The sequence below is a fragment of the Oncorhynchus mykiss genome, chromosome 21 (assembly GCF_057628025.1).
Source record: "Oncorhynchus mykiss isolate SJ-2025 chromosome 21, ASM5762802v1, whole genome shotgun sequence".
NCBI lineage: Eukaryota > Metazoa > Chordata > Actinopteri > Salmoniformes > Salmonidae > Oncorhynchus > Oncorhynchus mykiss.
Window position 1 is genome coordinate 10,614,438 of NC_143042.1, and position 22,612 is coordinate 10,637,049.

Below are 22,612 nucleotides of genomic sequence, written 5' to 3' on the forward strand. Positions count from 1 at the left end.
ATGCTTTGCGTCATGTATAAAAATTCCCAGTTGCCCATTATTTTGGCTACAATGGCTAGAAGAGATCTGTGACTTTGAAACAAGGGTTTCAAAGAAGCATAGGGGGTTTAAAGGGTGTGTCTCACCAGATATCAACACAATTGAACACTGAGACAGGGTTTATCACCACCAGCAACAAAAACCCAAATTGTGGAATTTCTTGGGCAAGAATGGTGGCACATTCTTCCAATAGAGTTCCAGACACTTGTAGAATCTATGGCAAGGGGCATTGAAGCTGTGCTGGAAGGCCCAAAGCCCTATTAAGACACTATGTTCGTTTTGCTTCTATCAGTAACATGTTCTCACTTTGCAGTGGGTAAAACATGAGCTGAAACAGATATCTTTATCCAGAAACATGATTCCATCAGCACAGTTCACATAGGCTGTGTAGACACAGGCAGCCCAATTCTGATCTTTTTTCCACTAATTGGTCTTTTGACCGATCACCAATCTTTTTCAGAGCTGATCTGATTGGTCAAAATACTCATTAGTGAAAACATTATTAATTTGTCTGCCTGTGTAATGCAGACATACAGGTTTCACAGGGTTTTCCAAGTTGTTTACTACAGCGGAAGTGTTTTTTTTGACAGTTTACCCACCTTTGAGGAAAAAGTCATTAAAATTATAGGTTGTGTTACTTTTTTCACCGTGACCGGCGATCAAGGTTTACCCATCTATTTGTTTTACCACTACATTACATGCAGATGAGCTTCAAGTTGGGACTGAGTCCTCCAGCTGGGGGGTAGTGTCTCATCCAGACCTGACACTATGGACCTCAGGACCAGTTTCCTAGAAGGGTGATATCTTCTGTGTGGATAAAATAAATACAATTCTTCTTCACGATGCTAAAGTAATGCTGGTGATTGTATTGAACACCCAGAAAGGTAAAGGTATGAGATACTCTGCTACAGAATGTTTGTCATTTGTTATTCCTGACGTTCTTCGCTGTGTGTCAATCTTGCTAACCTTCTCATTGAAGTGATTTCTGCAAATGAAACAATATACACAAAGTGGTGGGGGCATTTTCTAACCTTCAGAAAGCTTACCAGGTCATGTGATAAAAATAAAAACTTGCAGACTTGAATACCTTTGCAGTTGCACTGTAAGAGTTGGTAGTGTATTATATCAAATCTACTGTTTTCACTAACAATTATAGTTCTGAATCAACAGAACCCAGTTTTTCAAACGTTATCTATTCTATCGGATAGGTTGAAATGCATAGAAATATAATGAATAGAAGGGACTAATCATTGACTTGAATGGGGACCCCCCCGTTCTATTCATTATATTTCTATGAAATCCATATAGATTTTTTTAAAACTGGGCCCAGGGCTGACATACTGGTAATGACCCACAAACAAAATAACTAAAATCCAATCAGATATCATCAGAGCCTACATAAACAATATTTTCTAGATATCTCAATCAAACATAATAAAGTGGGCTTGGGAGGACATTCCCAAGCAATCAGACATTTTCAATCCACAGTCAATGGGGAATGTGGCCGTTTGGCAGGCATTTTAATAATAAGGCATAGAAATTTGACATGTCCCCAACCGATTGTGTTTTTTGTTCGTTTATTTACGTTTTTTGTAACTTATTTTTTTACTTATTGTGTACATAATGTTGCCGCTACCGTCTCTTATGACTGAAAATAACTTCTGGACATCAGGACATCAGGACAGCAATTACTCACCATGGACTGGCAGGACCATGTGCACAACACCATAGTGCCTGTGCCCAAGAACACTTAAGGTAACCTGCCTAAATGACTACAGACCCGTAGCACTCATGCCATGAAGTGCTTTCAAAGGCTTGTCATTGCTCACATCAACACAATTATCCCAGAAACAATAGACCCACTCTAATTTGCATACCGCCCCAACAGATCCACAGGTGCCACTAGGTAGTGGAGTAGGAAGCCACTAGGTAGTGGAGTAGGAAGCTATGGAGCCACTAGTTAATGGTGTAAGGAGCTATGGAGCCACAAAGTAGTGCAGCTGCCCAGTAACACAAGCCTACCAGACGAGCTAAACTACTTCTATCCATACTGCCCCAAGAGGCTTCTTAACAGATTCTACCCCCAAGCCATAAGACTCCTGAACACCTAATTAAATGGCTACCCAGACTATTTGCATTGCCCTCCCCCCCTTCCCTCTCTTTTACACCGCAGCTACTCTTTTATCATCTATGCATAGTCACTTTAACTCTACCCACAGGGGCGGCAGGGTAGCCTAGGGGTTAGAGCGTTGGCCTAGTAACCGAAAGTTCAAGTTCAAATCCCTGAGCTGACAAGGTACAAATCTGTCGTTCTGCCCCTGAACAGGCAGTTAACCCACTGTTCCTTGGCCGTCATTGAAAATAAGAATTTGTTCTTAACTGACTTGCCTAGTTAAATAAAAGGTTTTTAAAAATGTATATATTACCTCAATTAACTGGTGCTCCCGCACATTGACTCTGTACCGGTACCCCCCTGTATATATTCTCACTATTGTTATTTTACTACTGCTCTTTAATTACTTGTTCATTTTATTTGTTATTATTATCCATACTTATTTTTTACTGCATTGTTGTTTAGGGGCTCATAAGTGAGCATTTCACTGTAAGGTCTACACGTTATATTTGATTTGAAATTAATATTTGGCTGCATTTACACAAGTAGCCAATTCTGATATTTTTTCCACTAACTGGTCTTTTGACCAATCACATCAGATCTTTTTCAGAGCTGATCGGATTGGTCAAAATACCAGTTAGAGGAAAACGTATCAGAATTGGGCTGTCTGTGTCATCTCAGCCTTTGCAGCAGGAACTCCATATATGAGCATAGGCCAGTCACCATGACATAGTTACCTCACACACTAGGGGGCACGTTCAGTAGGTCACAAGTTAGTTTTGGAACGTTCAGATATAAATATGTAATGTAAAACAAACATGCTGCTCTGACAAGGAATCATGTCGGCTCTATTTCTATACGCAAAGTTTTTAAATTCAAAAGGCACTCGCACATCTGAGCTAACATTTTTGCAGGTGCATGGTAACAGTTGAATAAAATGAGAATAAAGAAGAAACCTGCACGCTGCAAAGTTTGGCAACTGAAAGTGGCCCTGCAGGCACATGACCATAAGCCATAATTACACCTCACACACCTGCATACAAGTTTACGTTTAACAATAGAAAACACGTAATTGCTCAAATACCTACTACCTCCATGTGGAAATGTAGATGACATTTGTAGCAGTTTGTGTTGCAATTATAATCTATAAACGGTAATAAATAAAAGTTTAATAAAAAAAACAATATTTACATTTACGTACACACCTGTTTCTGTGTATTGTTTTTAATTAAGCCAAATGCTTATTACATATAGAATAGGTAAGGTAGAATATAATAAATTAAGCCTACTGTAACAGCTTTCATTTGCATAGAAGAAAAAAAATAGTTGTATTTCAAAGTTCAAATATTGTCTTCTCAGTTTTTGTATTGGTTTTTATGCTGACATTTGTTACATTCAAAATAAACTGACTCAAACCACAAACTTCCAGGGAGAAGCAGGCCCAAACATCCAGAGAGAAGCAGGCCCAAGCTAGAAAGTATCATAAAATGGCTCATTTATATGACACATACTGTAACTTGAAAGAGGTTATTTTATATTTTGAAATGTTTATTTTCCATACATGTTGGCAGTAATGTACACAAACTACAGTTTCACAAAAAGGCATGGTGAGCATGGTTTTCAGTTATACATTGACGTTATTCAGCATAACACATTGACAGACAGTGAAACAGCAATCCATGGTAACGTTTTTCAGAAAGAAACCAAAACAGGAAAACACACCGGACTCTCTCAAGTGTGTGTTTGTAGGTGTCTCTTCAAGTGTGTGAGACGGGTGTAACTTTTTACACAGTGATGGCATGGGTATGGCCTCTCTCCTGTATGGGTGAATTGATGTTTAGTTAAGACAGAGCTCTGCGCAAAACTCTTTCCACACTCAGGGCAGGTGTAGGGGCGCTCTCCTGTGTGACTGCGTATGTGAACCGTCAAATGACTTGACACTGTGAAGGCCTTTCCACAAACTGTGCACCTGTAAGGTTTCTCTTTGGTGTGAGAGCGCTCATGCTTCTGCAGGTCACCGACTGAGCAAAACCCTTTCTTGCACCGAGAGCAGATGTGAGGTCTCTCCCCCGTGTGAATCCTTGTGTGCACAGTAAGATTAGCTAACTGCGAGAAACATTTCCCACAGTAAGAGCAGCTGTATGGACGCTCGCCCGTGTGAGTCCGCATGTGTGACGTCAGCTGACTTTTGGAGATATACTGCTTATTACAACGAGGACATGTGTGGGGTTTCTCCCCCGTGTGCGTCCGTTGGTGGAGTACAAGGGTGGCTAAGGCACCAAAGCACTTTCCACACGCATCACACTGATGGGGTTTGTCCACTGCATGAGTTTTTTGGTGGATCTTCAGCTCTACTGACCCAAAGAATTTGTCTTCACAGTGTCGACAGTTGAAGAGAGGTTCACGAGAGTGAGTTTGCTGGTGACTCTTTAGTTCGGAGCGGGAACTGCAACTCCGTCCGCAATCCGTACAGTTGAGCTGTGCCCTATGTGTCCTCTTATGTTGGAGCCGTTCACTTAAAGATCCAAATGTTTTCCCACACTTGGAACAAGCGTACCCCCCCTCCACTGAATGGGTCCTGTTGTGCCTGGTTAGGCTCGACAGGAACTTGAAACGTTTTTCACAGAGAGAGCAGTTGAACGACGGCGTCACACTATGTGTTTGCTGGTGCTTTCGCAAATCAGAAGTCGTCTGGCAACTCTTTCCACACAACAGACATTTGAGGGACTTGTGAGTAGATAGGTGTTTGAACCGCTCGCGGAGAGATCTGAAACTCTCTCCGCACTTGGGGCAATCGAAGGTCGCGTCTAGACAGTGTTTTTGGTGGTGTTTTGAAAGCCCAGTTGAATTACTGAAAGTCTTTCCGCACTGGGTGCATTTGTAGGGTCGATCTCCAGTGTGAATTCGCTGATGCTGAACCAGTTGAGATGGATAGATAAAACACCTTCCACACTGGGAGCACTTGTTGGCAATACGCCGTGCAGTGGACAATGCTTTGGAAAGGGTCTCCGAGGATGGCGATACGTCACTAGGTGGTGGTTGAGCGCAGCTAGACAGCCGAGAAGACTCCCCTGAAGCAGGTTCTGTGGAGAATAACGCAATAAAATAAATGCCATTGTCTTTGCACAACTATGGATTCCTTGGGGCCCCGTTTACAAGTAAGTTTCAAAAGTCGTACCGTTGTTTTCCTCTTCTGTGTCATCATGGTCTGGAGAAAATGGTCTTGATTCTTCAGCACCAGTCCTGTTAGGGGAGGATCCACAGCGCATGTTCAGTTAAATACTAATGCACCACAGTATTAGATAACAGTAGTTTAATATAATGGATTCAAATGTAAAGATGCATGGTGTTGATGGTGTATGTCAAACAAACCTAACTATAACATTTTCCAACAAGATAGAACTGCCAAAGGGGGTGGAGTTGCAATCTACTGCAGAGTTAGCCTGCAGAGTTCTGTCATACTATCCAGGTCTGTGCCCAAACAATTCAAGCTTCTTCTTTTAAAAATCCACCTTTTCAGAAACAAGTCTCTCACCGTTTCCGCTTGTTATAGACCCCCCTCAGCCCCCTGCTGTGCCCCAGACACCATATGTGAATTGATTGCCCCCCATCTATCTTCAGAATTCGTACTGTTAGGTGACCTAAACTAGGACTTGCTTAAAACCTCGGCCGTCCTACAATCTAAGCTAGATGCCCTCAATCTAAAAAAAATTAACAAGGAACCTAACAGGTACAACCCAAAATCCGTAACCATGGGCACCCTCTTAGAGATCATCCTGACCAACTTGCCCTCTAAATACACCTCTGCTGTCTTCAACGAGGATCTCAGCGATCACTGCTTCATTGCCTGCGTGCGTAATGGGTCCGCGGTCAAACGACCACCCCTCATCACTGTCAAACGCTCCCTAAAACACTTCTGCGAGCAGGCCTTTAACCGACCTGGCCCGGGTATCCTGGAAGGATATTGACCTCATCACGTCAGTAGAGGATGCCTGGTTGCTCGTCAAAAGTGATTCCCGCTCCATCTTAAATAAGCATGCCCCATTCAGAAAATGTATAACTAAGAACAGATATAGCCCTTGGTTCACCCCAGACTTGACTTCTCTTGACCAGCACAAAAACATTGTGGCGTTCTGCATTAGCATTGAATAGCCCCCGCGATATGCAACTCTTCAGAGAAGTCAGGAACCAATATAGTCAGTCAGTTAGGAAAGCTAAGGCTAGCTTTTTCAAACAGAAATTTGTTCCTGTAGCACCAATTCCCAAAAGTTTTGGGACACTGTAAAGTCCATGGAGAAAAAGAGCACCTCCTCCCAGCTGCCCACTGCACTGAGGATAGGAAACACTGTCTCCACTGATAAATCTACGATAATCGATCATTTCAATAAGCATCTTTCCACAGCTGGCCATGCTTTCCACTTGGCTACCCCTGACACTGCCAACACCTCAGCACCCCTTGCAGCAACCCGCCCAACCCCCTCTGGACCCTCTCTTTCTAAAATCAACCGCCCAAATGGTTGGAACCCCTATTACTGGCCTATTCAACCTCTTTCGTATCGTCTGAGATCCCCAAAGATTGGAAAGCTGCCGCGGTCATCCCCTCTTCAAAGGTAGAGACAGACCTAAACTGTTATAGACCTATATCCATCCTGCCCTGCCTTTATAAAATCTTCGAAAGCCAAGTTAATAAACAGATCACCGACCATTTCGAATCCCACCGTACCTTCTCCACTATGCAATCTAGTTTCCGAGCTGGTCATGGGTGCACCTCAGCCACGCTCAAGGTTCTAAACGATATCATAACCGCCATCGATAAAAGACAGTACTGTGCAGCCGTATTCATCGACCTGGCTAAGGCTTTCGACTCTGTCAATCACCGCATTCTTGGATGTAGTCTATCACAGTGCCATCCGTTTTATCACCAAAGCCACATTTCTTACCCACCACTGCAACCTCTATGCTCTCGTTGGCTGGCCTTCACTACATATCAGTCGCCAAACCCACTGGCTCCAGGTTATCTATAAGTCTTTGCTAGGTAAAACCCTGCCTTATCTCATCTCACTGGTCACCATAGCAACATCCACCCGTAGCACGAGCTCCAGCAGGTATATTGCACTGGTCATCCCCAACGCCAACACTTCCTTTGGCAGCCTTTCCTTCCAGTTCTCTGCTGCTAATGATTAGAACGAATTGCAAATATCTCTGAAGCTGGAGTCTTATACCTCCCTCTCTAACTTTAAGCATCAGCTGTCAGAGCAGCTTACCGATCACAGTACCTGTACACAGCCAATCCGTAAATAGCATACCCGACTACCTCATCCCCATATTATTACTTACCCTCTTGCTCCCCAGTATCTCTACTTGCACATCATCATCTGCACATCTATCACTCCAGTATTAATGCTAAATTGTATTTATTTTTGCCTCTATGGCCTATTTATTGCCTACCTCCCTACTCTTCTACATTTGCACACATTGTATATAGATCTTTCTATTTTTATTTTATTTTGTGTTATTGACTGTACGATTGTTTATGTGTAACTCTGTGTTGTTGTTTTTGTCACACTGCTATGCTTTATCTTGGCCAGGTTGCAGTTGTAAATTAGAACTTGTTCTCAACTGTACTACCTGGTTAAATAAAGAAATACATATAAATAAATAAATCATAAATAAAATAAAAACCTAATTCACAAGCACAATTCCAACACACTTTTCTCTTACGTTTCCTGTGAGGATTCAAGCAGAGGTGTATCAGAGTTCACACTGGACTCAGCCATCCTCCCTTCTGGGCTCTTTCTAGATCTCTTGGAGGAATTGACTCTGTGGTCCCCTTTGCTTTTGAGTGTAAGTTGGGCGGGAAATATTGAGGGTTTTTGAGCCACACTGGAGGTGACCATTGGAGAGTTGGCTGCGAGGTCTGGTGCTCCAGCAGCACACAGGTCCCCAACAGCCCCTTCACATCTCCTCTGGTCCTTTGCTTCGGTAATAACCCTTCCCACAGCACTTGTGTTTTTATTCTCCTCTTCCACACCTCTCTCTGTGCATTCATCATCATCGCTACCCATGGTAGACACTCTGTCTTCTTTACTGTTCTGGTTTCCATCTAAACCTGCTCTTGATTCTGTCTGTTGAGAATCTCTGCTGTCTGACAAAGTTTCCATCTCTCTGCTTACATGGGTAGAGCCTTCCAAGTTAGGCAAGACATCTAAGGTATATGCCACTCCCACTGTGGTAGGGAGGGACAGTGAAGCGAGGATGCAGTCTTCTGCCGAGGAGGGAAATGCTGACAGACACAAGGGTAGAGGACAGTAAAGTAAAAAGTCAGTATGTCAGAAAAGTTAACATGTAGTGAGTGGCCTGTCACAATGTGTTTCTTGTGATAAAGGAGCTTAGATTATCACGTTTGTCTAACTTTCCACAGCATGTGTGGTGCTGAAGCAGGTATTGCAGGTCCTCTGTGTGAGAAAGAGACTGCAGACACTCATCCGAGGCAGAGGGTACAACGCTGAGCCAGGATGCAGTCTATGAAGACAGTACACCGAAAATGAGAGTGTAACAAAAGCATAGAAATCCTTTTACATCTCAAACATCACTCTCAATGTGTTAAATGCAACATTTTAAAGATGATCATATAACAACAAACATAGAGCCAAAATGGAGCTCATAAAGACTGCATTGAATATCAGGGCTATTTACATCTCCCTTGGTTTTCTCTCTACCTGCTTAAGGTCTGGCACTGGTAGCAGATCTTCTAGTCTGGAGAGGAACTGACAAACAAGTGCTTGCAAAGCTCTGTCAAAATCACAGCCATACACCACAGGGAAATCTGCCTGAGAGGGAGATAGAGAGAGCAAGTGAAAGGAGTCACACAATTTGTATGACAGACAAGTACGTCCGCAAAACCAAGGATAGATAATATTAACATATAACATAATATGTTGCTATAGCAGAAGGGCAGACTGACCATTCGTCAGAGATTAACTATAAACTTTTTTTGATAATTCAACTGGTTAATAATGTCTGCTATTCAGTGACAAAATGTTGTTACTCACAATTAAGATTTAAGCCATACCTTGAAGAATTGGATCCTCTCGACTGGGTCTTCAAGAAGGTTTTTGGTGAGTTTGAGGAAGTTTTCTTCCAACTCATGCATCTGTGCATCATTATTCTGTAACATAAACCCAACACAATGATACAAAAAGCAGGGCAACCAGAAAACGTGATATATTTGACCCTATATACAGAAAAGTGCAAGAACAAACCATACCAACTCACCTGTGAAAGACCACAGGATGAGAATCTGTCAAGATGGATCTTAATTTTGTTGAGGTCTCCTGGATGCTCACCTTGAAACAGCTGAAGAGTTACCTGAAAAATATTAACTGTATCCTTGGCCGTGTCTACACTTGAAGTAGGAAGTTTACATACACTAAGGTTGGAGTCATTAAAACTAGTTTTTCAACCACTCTGCAAATTTCTTGTTAACAAACTATAATTTTGGCAAGTCAGTTAAGACATCTACTCTGTGCATGACAAAGGTACTTTTTCCAAAAAATTGTTTACAGATTATTTCACTTATAACTCACTGTATCACAATTCCAGTGGGTCAGAAGTGCCTCGTTACTTGACATCATGGGAAAATCAAAAGAAACCAAGACCTCAGAAAAATAATTGTAGACCTCCACAAGTCTGGTTCATCCTTGGGAGCAATTTCCAAATGCCTGAAGGTACCACATATATCTATACAAACAATAGTGCGCAAGTATAAACTCCATGGGACCACGCAGCCGTCATACCGCTCAGGAAGGAGATGCGTTCTGTCTCCTAGAGATTAATGTACTTTGGTGTGAAAAGTGCAAATCAATCCCAGAACAGCAGCAAAGGACCTTAAGAAGGTGCTGGAGGAAACAGGTGCTATTTCTACAGTAAAACAAGTCCTATATCGACATAACCTGAAAGGCCGCTCAGCAAGGAAAAAGCTATTGCTCCAAAACCGCCATAAAAAAAAACAGACTATGGTTAACAACTCCACATATGGAGAAAGATTGTACTTTTTGGAGAAATGTCCTCTGGTCTGATGAAACAAAAATATAACTGTTTGGAGGAAAAATTGGGAGGCTTGCAAGCCGAAGAACACCATCTCAACAGTGAAGCATGGGGGTGGCAGTATCGGGTAGTGGGGGTGCTTTGCTGCAGGAGGGACTGGTGCACTTCACAAAATAGGTGGACTCATAAGGATGGAAAATTATGTAGATATATTGAAGCAACATCAAGACATCAGCCAGGAAGTGAAAGCTTGGTCGCATTATTTTGAAAAATAATGCCCTTGTTTTGGCTAGAGTTATTTGCAATCCCTTTAACTTTGCTTGCTGGCTAGCTACAGAGGTTAGCTGGCTAGTAAGCTACAGTAGTTAACTACTGCCATCAAGTTGTTGTTGTGTTATCATATTTAGCTTATTCCACCGTTTGCAGAATGCATACTGGCATTTGAATATAGCGCAGGAAAAGGGAATTGGGACACATTTAAATGTAGGTGTAGACGCATGATGTGTTCGGATTTCCATGATCAGAATACAAAAACAGCATTAACTGTCAAGTCTACACGGCCTAGCCCTTGATCATGACTCTGTTCCATTATTTTTTATTGATTTAACCTTTATTAATTTAACTTTTAGTACATTACACATAAGAGTTATTGGATGAAGGTGTCTTCTGTACAGAGTTTTGTTAAGAGCCCCTATGCTCAATCTGAACATTAACACGCATCGCTTGCGGTACGATTTTGGAAACATAAGGACCTTCTTTCATATTAGTGAGAAATAATAAAAAAGGTTTAATTGATACACACCTTTATAGGGATAATTATGGTTCCCACACGGCCATATCTCGTTACAGCGCATGTTTACGGAAGACAGAGGGACCAATTGTGCTAATTATCTATCTAGCATACCTGTGTGTAACCGAAGAAGGCCGGCAGAATCGTGTTGAACCTGAAATATACTGTTTGCTGCAACTGTGATAAAGCCGGTTAAAACAGTGTACAGTAAGTTAACATTTTTGCATTTATGAAATTATTTTTGATGTGATATGAAAGTATAGGGTTTTTTGTTTCTAGAACCATATCACGTAACAATTGAAATCGATTCACCTTTAGATGGTAGTATTTGGCTGTCATAGCCAATCTACCTCTGAAAATAGCATAAGGTCCTTGGACCTTCAGGAGTAACGGTAGGCTCCTTAAGAGCACATCTGGGCTAGACACAGCCCTTCATACACCTGACACATTGTTAAACACATTACTACACCCAGGGTACGTTTCAGAATTTACTTACCCTTGCCCTTAATGCCAGAAGAAGCAATGTCCTCTGTCTGTCAGTTATAAGTTCTGGGACAGTTTGTGTAACCACTGTCACAAACTCCTCTAACTTTCCATAGTGCTTGATGGCCCTCTGATGCGCTACCTGCCACATAAATGCAGACAATAGCCGTAGAGGTGGGACCAAAAGGCGCAGGGAGGAGAAAGGAAGGGGGTAATCTATTGTGTAGAGAAGGATGTACAGTAATATCAAAGACAGTACAGTATAAAGATAACTGCTTCTCCAATAGAAATCCCTGATCTTGCTTGTAGGAGATGTCATGGCAACGTTGGCTAGCTAAGCTCATGCGCAGAAACAAGTCATCGTCTAACAGTGATCTCGCGCCGAACTGCGAATGTCTATCAACCAAAGGTTGCTAATTCGAATCTCATCAAGGACAACTTTAGCATTTTATCAACTTTTCAACTACTTACTACTTTTTAGCTACTTTGCAATTACTTAGTATGTTAGCTAACCTTTCCCCAAACCCTTTAACCTAACTCCTAAACTTAACCCTAACGTTAGCCACCAAGCTAGAATTCTTAACATATCATACACTTGCAAATTCGTAACATATTGTACGTTTGAAAATATGTAACATATAATACGTAATATTGTACTTCGTAACATATCATACAAAATGGCTAATGGACGTCCACAAATGATTACATACCATACGAAACTTAACATATCATAATAAACGGCAGGTGTTGATTTACATACAGAACAATACGACATGCTCTGAGACCAGGTTGCAAAGCTAGCTAGCTGGGGCCATATAGACATATAGATCCCTCATATAAAAATAAACTGTGTGCTAAAATAGCTACAATGTCCACGGCAAGTTTGAAGCCATATATAACTAGGCTACCTACAGGAGGCTGTTAGCTACATACCCATAGCATCCATCTTTTGCTGTGTTATAAGTCTGCTAAATGACTCTATCAATGCTGAAAACTGTTTACAGCATTCTGCTGTAAAACTGCAGTATTATTATTAGATGTTGTTCTAAAATGCATTAACAAAACAGAAAGAAAAAACGTGTCCTCGAGTATTTAGCTACTTCCGGGTGGGAACGTCCACAAAATTGTCAAAATAAAAGTCCTTTTCGCTGCACGTGTTCTGATCATGAAGTAACTTACTTTACATCATTCATGAAACTGTTTCTTTTTTATTTTTGATGTGGTGGAAGTAACCAACAAAAACATAAACATGTTTATTGAATTGAATACCATTTAAATAAATAATGGTTTGATTAATTGACAACTAATATGATCAGTTCATTAATACCAAATTAATTAAACTGTAAATGAGATACAGGCAGAAGAAAGGCCTTAGATTTTATTTGACAGTATTCAGTCCTTTCTCCTCAGTCTGGTCCTTAGCAGCCACAGCTGTTAAAGATCACCTTCTGACAGACCTAATTAACACATCCCATCTATGGGGCAGTAGCCAGTAAGGAAAAGGGGGCCTGCCAAACGTGACACAAGAAGGATTGTGGCTGAGGAGAGAAGTAAGGGAAAGAGCAAAGAAGAGGTATGTGTGTGTGGGCACATCAAACAGGCCACAGAGGAAAAGCCCTATCCCAAAGCCCAAACACACTCCATAATCATTGATCTGTCTAGACAGAAATAGGATAGCTAACTGGGCTAACACCACTGTGTATATGATATTATAGACACTCAGGATCCAGAATGTGCACACAAAGAATCTCCATTGAAAATGCTACTTAGTCCAGAACCGAGTTAATATGTGTCTGGGAGACAAACTCTTAAAGTGACAGTTCACAGTTTTACCTTGTTTTTCCACCTAACTAGGGTGGTGTCATTCATGCTTGATCACTCGTAATTTAGCTTGTATTTTTATTTATTTCTAAACAAACAGACTTTGAAGAATATTCATACAAATGTACCATAAACATGAAGATGACAAACAAGTAACAAGAAAAGGTAACAATACTTTCCACAAGCTACATTTCTTTGAAAAGGTAACATTGTTAATTGAATTAACCTCTCTTGGGTATGGGGCAGTATTTTCACCTCCGGATGAAAAGCGTGCCCAAAGTAAACTGCCTGTTACTCAGGCACAGAAGCTAGGATATGCATATGGGTAGATTTGGATAGAAAACACTCTACAGTTTGTAAAACTGTTCAAATACTGTCTGTGAGTATAACAGAACTGATATGGCAGGCGAAACCCCAAGGACAAACCATCCAGGGAATAAAAAAAATGGAGGTCATAGGATTTTCCAGTTGTTTTCTATGGGATACCCTTATTATTAAGAACCTAGCTGCAGTTCTTATGGCTTCCACTAGATGTCAACAGTCTTTAGAAATTGTTCGATGTTTTTCTTTTGAAAAGTTAAGAAATAGTCACTCCAGGTGGACTCTACTGTTTTGGTGCGCGTGAACTGGAGCACGCTTCACGTTGTTTTTATCAGGTATTAGAAACTGTTTATTCTGTCTTAAATTTGATTGATTATTTACATTTTAGGGTACCTGAGGTTGGATTAGGAACATTGTTTGAAATGTTTGGACCAAGTTTACAGGTAACTTATTAGATACTTTGTAGGCATGTTGGGCGAGTTGAAACCGGTGTATTTCTGAATCAAACGCGGAAAATACATTGACATTTTTGGGACATAAAGAAGGACATTATCGAACAAAATGACTATTTGTGATGTTTCTGGGACATTTTGGAGTGTCAACAGAAGAAGATCTTTAAAGGTAAGGCATTAATTATATCGCTATTTCTGAATTTTGTGGCGCACCTGCCTGGTTGAAATATGATTTTCATGTGTTTGGTGAAGGTCTACAATTTTGTTTCTGGTGTCCTTTGACAGCTCTTTGGTCTTGGACATAGTGGAGTTTGGAGTGTGACTGTTTGAGGTTGTGGACAGGTGTCTTTTATACTGATAACAAGTTCAAACAGGTGCCATTAATACAGGTAACGAGTGGAGGACAGAGGAGGCTCTTAAAGAAGAAGTTACAGGTCTGTGAGAGCCAGAAATCTTGCTTGTTTGTAGGTGACCAAATACTTATTTTCCACCATAATTTGCAAATAAATTCATTAAAAGTCCGACAATGTGATTTTCTGGATTTTTTTCTCATTTTGTCTGTCATAGTTGAAGTGTACCTATGATGAAAATTACAGACCTCTCTCATCTTTTTAAGTGGGAGAACTTGCACAATTGGTGACTGACTAAATACTTTTTTGCCCCACTGTAACTATCTACATGATGGAACCCCAAGTCATTGTAAAGACCTCATATCTTCTGTGCCCGCATGAGGAGATGGGTCCATCTGCCTTGTGTTCAGTCCAATCTTCTCAGTCAGATCCTTAGCTACCATATCCTTCATCAAAATCCTCCTTTTTTGGCCAAGTCCATATACATCCCAGTTGTCAGGCAGTAGCCCTTTAAGGAAAAGGCAGGCTGCGAAACGTGACACAACCAGGATGGTGGCCAGAGAGACCAACATGATGCCGGTGCGGAATGGGAAGACATGCAGCAGACGCCCGTCCTCGTGTAGGCTGTCCCAGGGAAGGGGCATGAGTCCAGGCACACCAAGCAGGGGCTCTCCCACTAGTAGCCGCAGCAGTAGCCCTACCACAAGGCCTGCCAAGGCACCATACCCATTGACCTTCCCAGGTAGAAAGAGGACGCAGATCAACTGTGCACACACTACCGTGTACATCACATCTCCACTGAGAATCCAGAAGACATACACAGAGGAGGTCGTCATTGCCAAGCCCGCCCCCATGAAACCAAACAGTAGGATGGACACCTTTACAACCCGTAGAATTTGTTTCTCAGAGGCCTAAAATGAAGAAGAAAAATCAATCGCAGTGCCCTATTCAGTAAATTTGTGGGAAACATTTACAAATAGATAGTTACATAGAATAAACTAAGATGTTTGTAAGTAGATTCTCCAACTTTCTCTCACCCTTTTGCTGAAAATGTTTTTGTAGATGTTTCGGGCAAAAAGGGACGCAGAAGACAGCAGGGCCGAGTCAATAGATGACATCACGGCAGCAGCAATGGCGCCGATTCCGGCAAGAGAGACGAAAGGTGGACACAGGTAGCGCAGGGAGATGGGCAGAATCATACCCGCCTTGCCCTGCTCGTAGGGAGTAGGTAGACCAAAACTGGTCTGGTTCCAATCTAAGTGAGGGAGAGAAAAAAAGCAAGCTTATGATATTTATAGAACTCTCAGTGATTGACATTATTGGGACAGAGTCGGCTCTTCCCATGAAGCCTACTCCTCCATTTTGATAAACACACTGCTGTACCTGTGGATGCTGCCACAGCACCAATGAGAAGAGGTGGTATGGCGAGGATGAAGCAGAAGACAGAGGCAGCATAGCAAGTGAACTGAGCCTGAGCCACAGTGGCTGTGGCCAGGACTCTCTGGTAGAAGGCCTGGTAACAGATTCCACCTAGAGTCTGAGAGAGCGAGACATTGAAATGGACCATAAAAATGTTGAAATCCAAAAAGTGACAGGATCTAAATGAGAAAACAACCAGCACAGAAAATAGAAAGGTAACACAATACAATGAAAATTATAGGGTCTTCGTTTGGGAGACATTTAGATATAGATCTATACAACAGATGGTCTGTGATGTGGAATCAACTAGATATTAGACCATGTTTGACCACCTCTGACAAACTGTGAAATTGGAGTGAAATGTGACTTTATGTTGACATTACCACCAGTAGCAGGTCATCCAGCCAGCGCCCTGCATCTGCCAACTTCAGCCTGCCGGTCCATGGCTCCTGATACAGTTTTGTCACCGCTGTGACTGTAATGTCTGTTGAGGCGGGGCTCATCAGTATGAAGGGCACACAGAACCACTGGAAGGGAAAAAACATAACCACAAAACCATTGAAAGGGAAGAAAATAATAAGTTGAAGCAATTCCCATACAGAAACGCTGACACGTAAATAAAGTGAATCTTGGCGTGTATATATACAGTAGACCACACACGTGCCTCACTCACTATAACACATTGACCCTAGAACCAATAGTTACTCCGCTGTCCCCATAGCAGAAACCTTTGAAGAACACTTTTTGGTTCCAGGTAGAACCCTTTTGGGTTAAATGTTGAACCCTTTCCATAAAGGGTTCCCTTATGGGGACAGACAAACAACCCTTTTGAAAAAAAAATGTCTAAGAGTGCAGGACAAAGTTTTATCACCAGACTGAGGAACATGAAGATGAGCTGGATGACATCAGTGTAGGCCACCGAGTACAGCCCTCCCAGTAATGTGTAGAGAACTGCCACGGCAGCAGACAGGGCCACAGCCAAGGGTGATGGGATATCCATGATCACACTCACCGTTCCCCCTAGAGCAAAGCATTGTACAGATTGTTCACACATTCTAGCTAGCGTAGTAGCTTGCAAGCTTCTGTGTGTAGCCTATCGCCATCAACGTCCCTGAGATCTAGTGTCATGATGTCGCTAGAAGGCCTCAACCATTCACCCAATGTATAACTTACAGACATGCCATGCAGGTTCATGCACTCATTCATGCATCAGGGAGTTGGCCAACATCAGCAACTAATAATGTGAGAGTTTAGACTTTAGACTCATTCTCATGCTTCCAGAAAATGTGGTGGTGGAAAATAATTACTTATTCTTCAATAAATGACATCAAAGAATCACTCAGAGAAATCTAAGCTAGAGACAGTTTTTCCACGTGACATAACCAGGTAAACGTGGCTCTAGTCCTGGCACGTGCTAAAAGGTGCTGTGATGGCTATTTTGCTGACAGAACAACTGACTTACCCAATGCAGCGAGCACACAGGCTATCCAGAAGATGTCAGCAAGGAGTGATGGAACAAAGAGAATAGCAGTTAACGTGTTTCCATACTTCTCCTGGAACGGATCCATTATGGTGACGTAATTCTTCTCTCGGACCGGTTTCACAAAGAACAACGCACCTGCAGTCACAAATCCATTTACTGTGAATTATTTACCTTACACCACATGGTTGCCATATGTTTGATGCCATTCCATTCGCTCCATTCCAGTCATTATTATGAGCCATCCTCCACTCAGCAGCCTCCACAGCCCAAGTGTTATGATAACATAACCATACATACCTACAACCAGGCTAAGGACGAAGCCTATTGGTCCGATGGCCCAAGCCAGGCCCCTTTTAGGGTCGTAGACCACCTCAGCATTGCCTAAGATGAAACCTCCTCCCACCCATGTAGCTGTAGAGAATGGGTGGTCACACAGAACAATCACTAAACATTGAAAAACACTAAAGTATTTTGAAAGAGACAATGACTTTCAAATCTAGGTGATCTTATGTTACAAGTTAGTTAGGTTGACAACACACCTGTGGTAGTGAAGATGCTGACCCAGATGTTGAGGTTCCGCCCTCCAACCATGGCAACCTCACTAAGGTTTCCAGTGCACTTCCTCTCCTCGCGTTTGGACTTCCTGGACGCCCAGACGCCTGTCGCGAGGACGATGAGGTAGAACACCCCGATTGACAGCAGGCCGGGCCAGTTAAGCGCCATCTTCAGGGAGGAGAGGGAATTTCTATAAGATACATAAATATTGACGACAGACCATCGAGACTTAGGCCAATGTCACACAGAGATGGACGAAAACGTAAACTCAGCAAAAAAAGAAACGTCCTCTCACTGTCAACTGCATTTATTTTGAGCAAACTTAACATGTGTAAGTAGTTGTGTGAACATAACAAGATTCAACAACTGAGACATAAACTGAACAAGTTCCACAGACATGTGACTAACAGAAATGGAATAATGTGTCCCTGAAAAAAGGGGGGGATCAAAATTAGAAGTAACAGTCAGTATCTGGTGTGGCCACCTGCTGCATTAAGTACTGCAGTGCATCTCCTCCTCATGGATTGCACCAGATTTGCCAGTTCTTGCTGTGAGATGTTACCCCACTCTTCCACCAAGGCACCCAGACATTTCTGGGGGGAATGGCCCTAGACTTCACCCTCCAATCCAACAGGTCCTAGACATGCTCAATGGGATTGAGATCCGGGCTCTTCGCTGGCCATGGCAGAACACTGAAATTCCTGTCTTGCAGGAAATCACGCACAGAACGAGCAGTATGGCTGGTGGCATTGTCATGCTGGAGGATCATGTCAGGATGAGCCTGCAGGAAGGGTACCACATGAGGAAGGAGGATGTCTTCCCTGTAATGCACAGCGTTGAGATTGCCTGCAATGACAACAAGCTCAGTCCAGACCATGACGGACCCTCCTCCTCCAAATCAATCCTGCTCCAGAGTACAGGCCTTGGTGTAACGCTCATTCCTTCGACGATAAACATGAATCCGACCATCACCCCTGGTGAGACAAAACCGCTACTCGTCAGTGAAGAGCACTTTTTGCCAGTCCTGTCTGGTCCAGCGATGGTGGGTTTGTGCCAATACGTTGTTGCCGGTGATGTCTGATGTGGACCTGCCTTACAACAAGCGTAGAAGCCAGTCCAGCCTCTCTCAATCTATTGCATTGCGGACAGTCTGAGCACTGATGGAGGGATTATGCGTTCCTGGTGTAAATCAGGGAGTTGTTGTTGCCATCCTGTACCTGTCCCGCAGGTGTGATGTTCGGATGTACCGATCCTGTGCAGGTGTTGTTACACGTGGTCTGCCACTGCGAGGACGATCAGCTCTCTCTGTAGCGCTGTCTTAGACTTCTCCCAGTACGGAAATTGCAATTTATTGCTCTGGCCACATCTGCAATCCTCATTCCTCCTTGCAGCATGCCTAAGGCACGTTCACGCAGAAGAGCAGGGACCCTGGGCATCTTTCTTACGGTGTTTTTCAGAGTCAGTAGAAAGTGTCCTAAGTTTTCATAACTGTAACCTTAATTGCCTACCATCTGTAAGATGTTAGTGTCTTAATGACCCTTCCACAGGTGGATGTTCATTAGTTGTTTATGATTCATTGAACAAGCATGGGAAACAGAGTTTATACCCTTTACAATGAAGATCTGTGAAGTTATTTGGATTTTTACAAATTATCTTTGAAAGACAAGGTCCTGAAAAAGGGCTGTTTCTTTTTTTGCTGAGTTTATATAGTTTTGTCCACTTTGTCCATCAAAAGTTCAACTATTTCATACTTTTTACGTACATCTAATGATAATTTGCATAATGTTTAGCAAAACTCTGGTTGCCTCTTGAAACAAACTGTTAAATCGCTCATAGGCTGTCTACTATAAATTGCCAATATCCACCAGCAAGCAATGCTTCACCTAGCCACGCTAGCTTCGCCCTGAGTAGCTTGCCATGTGGGTGCTAGCAAGCCAACAACATGATAGGTACTGCTAGGTATCGACAGCCAATCCAGTAGGGGCTGGAAGCTATTCTAAGCTTTAATTGGTTGTGCAATATTGGCAATAATTTACATATATCAAGCTTTCCCCAATTTAAGTCCTTCCCTGTTCAGGATCTGTTCAGCGAGCTGCTCTTGCCTTGCTAACTTACTACCTTACGCTGAAAATGAATGGGCTCCGTAACTTTGTCGGAGGCATCTCTTGCTAGTGGACATGTCCGGTAAGTGACGGATCACTTCAGTTTATTATTTCCAAAGAAATGTAGCTTGTGGTATCAAACAACATTCACACTTATCAATAGCAAATCCAGCCCGTTGTTCAAGCTCGCTAGACCTTCCCTCCCCCGATTGGTTAATCACACAGTGGTTTTGTTCTGTGATTTTCATAAAGTTCAGCCTAACTTGTTGCCTCTTTTTGTTCACCAGAAGTAGTTTGCCTCACTCATTTAACCCAGGTGCTTTGCTGAAAAAAATGTACGGCCATTGTGGTATGAGTCAGATTGACCCGTATAATTTAAACACACTCAAGACAGTCAAAGAATCAAGGAAAAACAACCAAAACTTTATTTGTCTTGTCAGACCTTTCAGAAAGAAGAAATGCAAGAACATTTGATTTAAAGAACTCTATATTTAAGTACTATTTGTTAAACATATTTTCTTTCTCACAAACAAGCATTTTCTGTTGGAGCTCATTTTTGAGTGTCTGTGTCAGATATCTGCTGCCCTCACACTGAGAAGCTTGGGGAAGCTCCATTTCACCCAAACATAATTATAAAAGTGCAAACAGAACCAGTCAAAACAAAATACATCAGACATTTGTTTATTTTGGACCTGTGAAATTATCTATACACATGAAAGCCTCTGGATCAAAATGACCCACAACATCATGTTTGTACACAAAATCTACAGACATTCTACAACACATCAGTGTGTCCACATTTTGAGTTAGGTTCATGACGCTAAACGAGGACAAGGTATTTAATTTCATGGAGATAGAGGTTAACTAGTATTTTAGGGGTCAAGTTGATCAGCAACATAATAGGAGGGTTAACAGAAGGTGTTTCCCTCCTTTGAAAAATAATGACTCCTGCAATTTGTCACATATAGTGGACAACCTCTGACAATGTCTCCCTGTGTCTTTTCCTCCCATTGGAAATTACTTATTTCTGGTTGTTTGATTTCTCAAAGTAATGTCCATTATAAACGTGCTGTTAGGGTGAACTCCAATCTAATTTGCATAACACCAGCATTTAAAACAACAGAAAGGAGTCTTCTCCACATGGAATATATGGGAGAAATGAACGTGAAACCCAAATAAGGGTAAAGCTCGGAGGGATTTGTGTTCAGAGATGTTGCCATAGATCTTCATCTTCACCTTAGCCCAATAACTCACCAAGGCAACCAGTAAAGAGAGAGCAGATATGCATTCAGTCAGTCGGTTTCATTAACATGCTGACACACACACACACACACACACACAATCATCCCATACCAAAAACATCTCTTTACAAAGGCATTACACTGGAACCACATATTAGAGGTGGATGGAAATATGTGAATGGTCTTACACATAAGAAAATGGTAATGTATTTACTGTATAATTACAAAATAGTTATGCTGCATGTCAAATCAAATCAAAGTTTATTTGTCACGGGCGCCGAATACAACAGGTGTAGTAGACCTTACAGTGAAATGCTTACTTACAGGCTCTAACCAATAGTGCAAAAAAAGGTATTATAGGTGAACAATAGGTAGGTAAAGAAATAAAACAACAGTAAAAAGACAGGCTATATACAGTAACGAGGCTATAAAAGTAGTGAGGCTACATAGACACCGGTTAGTCAGGCTGATTGAGTCAGAACTAGTAAACTCGGAAATGTCAAACTTGGAAACTAGTTGTAGAAAGATTATACTTTCCAAGTGTGAAACTTGGGTATCAGAATCAACCAATAGGAAGCTCTACGCAAACAACTTACGTTAATTTTAACTCCGAGGTTCCCGAGTTTCTGACTTGTCAAAAAATGTAGCATTACACTTTAATTACTACACACAAAAAAAATTGTTATATCATTCTGCATTCAAATTCATTGTGGTTTCATATATGGAAACTATGAGACAATTATATTATGTAAACAGATCTTGTACAGTTCTGTAATGTCTTCGCAATATTTTCATAAGACCAGACAGTACAGTACACCCTTCAAATGTTATTATATTTCTAAATGTCAGTCAATTATGCAAATACAGTATAACATTTTAATATAAATTTAGTCCTATTTTAATGTTCCAATATTCAATAGATACTGTCACATATTGAATTGGTTTTATATACTTTGTAGTATTTCTCTTCAAGTTCAGTAGACACTTCTTTGATTGATGTTTCAGCATTGAGACATACCAAAGTGTACTCCCAAGTACGATCAATATGGCAAAACAAATATAAGATGCTAAGAACTGTTTAAACTTACCTCGATGTGCAATTTCCTTGATCCTCTCAGAGGAAAAACCTAAATGTACTTTGAGAACATCTTCTAACTCCTCCCTCTAGTCCTAAGAGTTTATTAGTGTAGTCAATATAACAAGTTAATAATTGATCATTACAGTACACTCATGTGGACTAAACTAAAAAACAATTGCAGTAAAAATATGTTGACCACACTGTGAAAAATATATTAGTGGAATTTATGATTTACTGATTTATTTTAGCTTTGCACTACTACATTGAGCTGTATTCTGTCATCGTCAGTTACATCCCTTATAAGGAATCATTATGGTCT

General features: G+C 41.6%; 2 protein-coding genes across 7 annotated transcripts; both read right to left on the reverse strand.

The window, feature by feature from the left end:
* Positions 1-3,682: 3,682 nt before the first annotated feature.
* On the reverse strand, positions 3,683-12,609 carry LOC110499938 (uncharacterized). 6 transcript variants are annotated; one of them, XM_021576994.3, is made up of 10 exons: positions 12,405-12,609; positions 11,485-11,613; positions 11,103-11,165; positions 9,428-9,520; positions 9,225-9,320; positions 8,872-8,982; positions 8,554-8,674; positions 7,874-8,435; positions 5,331-5,395; positions 3,683-5,235 (listed from the first exon to the last, which is right to left on the reverse strand). In XM_021576994.3, the coding sequence occupies exons 1-10, from the start codon at positions 12,411-12,413 to the stop codon at positions 3,884-3,886; spliced, it is 2,601 nt and encodes an 866-aa protein (XP_021432669.3). In that variant the 5' UTR covers positions 12,414-12,609; the 3' UTR covers positions 3,683-3,883. The 6 variants fall into 6 exon arrangements, with proteins under 6 accessions (XP_021432669.3, XP_021432668.3, XP_090069835.1 ...); XM_021576993.3 differs by having other exon boundaries at positions 11,485-11,687; positions 12,405-12,581; XM_090213709.1 differs by lacking the exon at positions 11,103-11,165.
* A 226-nt stretch (positions 12,610-12,835) lies between these two features.
* Positions 12,836-22,612, reverse strand: LOC110499939 (high-affinity choline transporter 1). The gene is made up of 9 exons (XM_021576995.3): positions 22,304-22,612; positions 17,857-18,040; positions 17,615-17,728; positions 17,297-17,452; positions 16,706-16,854; positions 16,218-16,361; positions 15,799-15,952; positions 15,453-15,670; positions 12,836-15,326 (listed from the first exon to the last, which is right to left on the reverse strand). Exons 2-9 carry the CDS (start codon positions 18,038-18,040, stop codon positions 14,760-14,762), a joined length of 1,686 nt encoding a protein of 561 aa, XP_021432670.3. The 5' UTR covers positions 22,304-22,612; the 3' UTR covers positions 12,836-14,759.

Bases quoted from the DNA above. Each gene is read 5' to 3' on its own strand.
- LOC110499938 (XM_021576991.3), bottom strand. From the start codon at position 11,790: ATGACATCTCCTACAAGCAAGATCAGGGATTTCTATTGGAGAAGCAGT. The intron at 9,521-11,102 runs GTATGCTAGATA...AATATTTTTCAG, and splicing joins CCTTCTTCGGTTACACACAG to GTAACTCTTCAGCTGTTTCA. The intron at 8,983-9,224 runs GTATGGCTTAAA...TCTCCCTCTCAG, and splicing joins AGAGGATCCAATTCTTCAAG to GCAGATTTCCCTGTGGTGTA.
- LOC110499939 (XM_021576995.3), bottom strand. From the start codon at position 18,040: ATGGCGCTTAACTGGCCCGGCCTGCTGTCAATCGGGGTGTTCTACCTC. The intron at 17,729-17,856 runs GTGTGTTGTCAA...CATTCTCTACAG, and splicing joins CAGCATCTTCACTACCACAG to CTACATGGGTGGGAGGAGGT. The intron at 15,327-15,452 runs GTGAGAGAAAGT...TCTTCATTTTAG, and splicing joins AAAACATTTTCAGCAAAAGG to GCCTCTGAGAAACAAATTCT.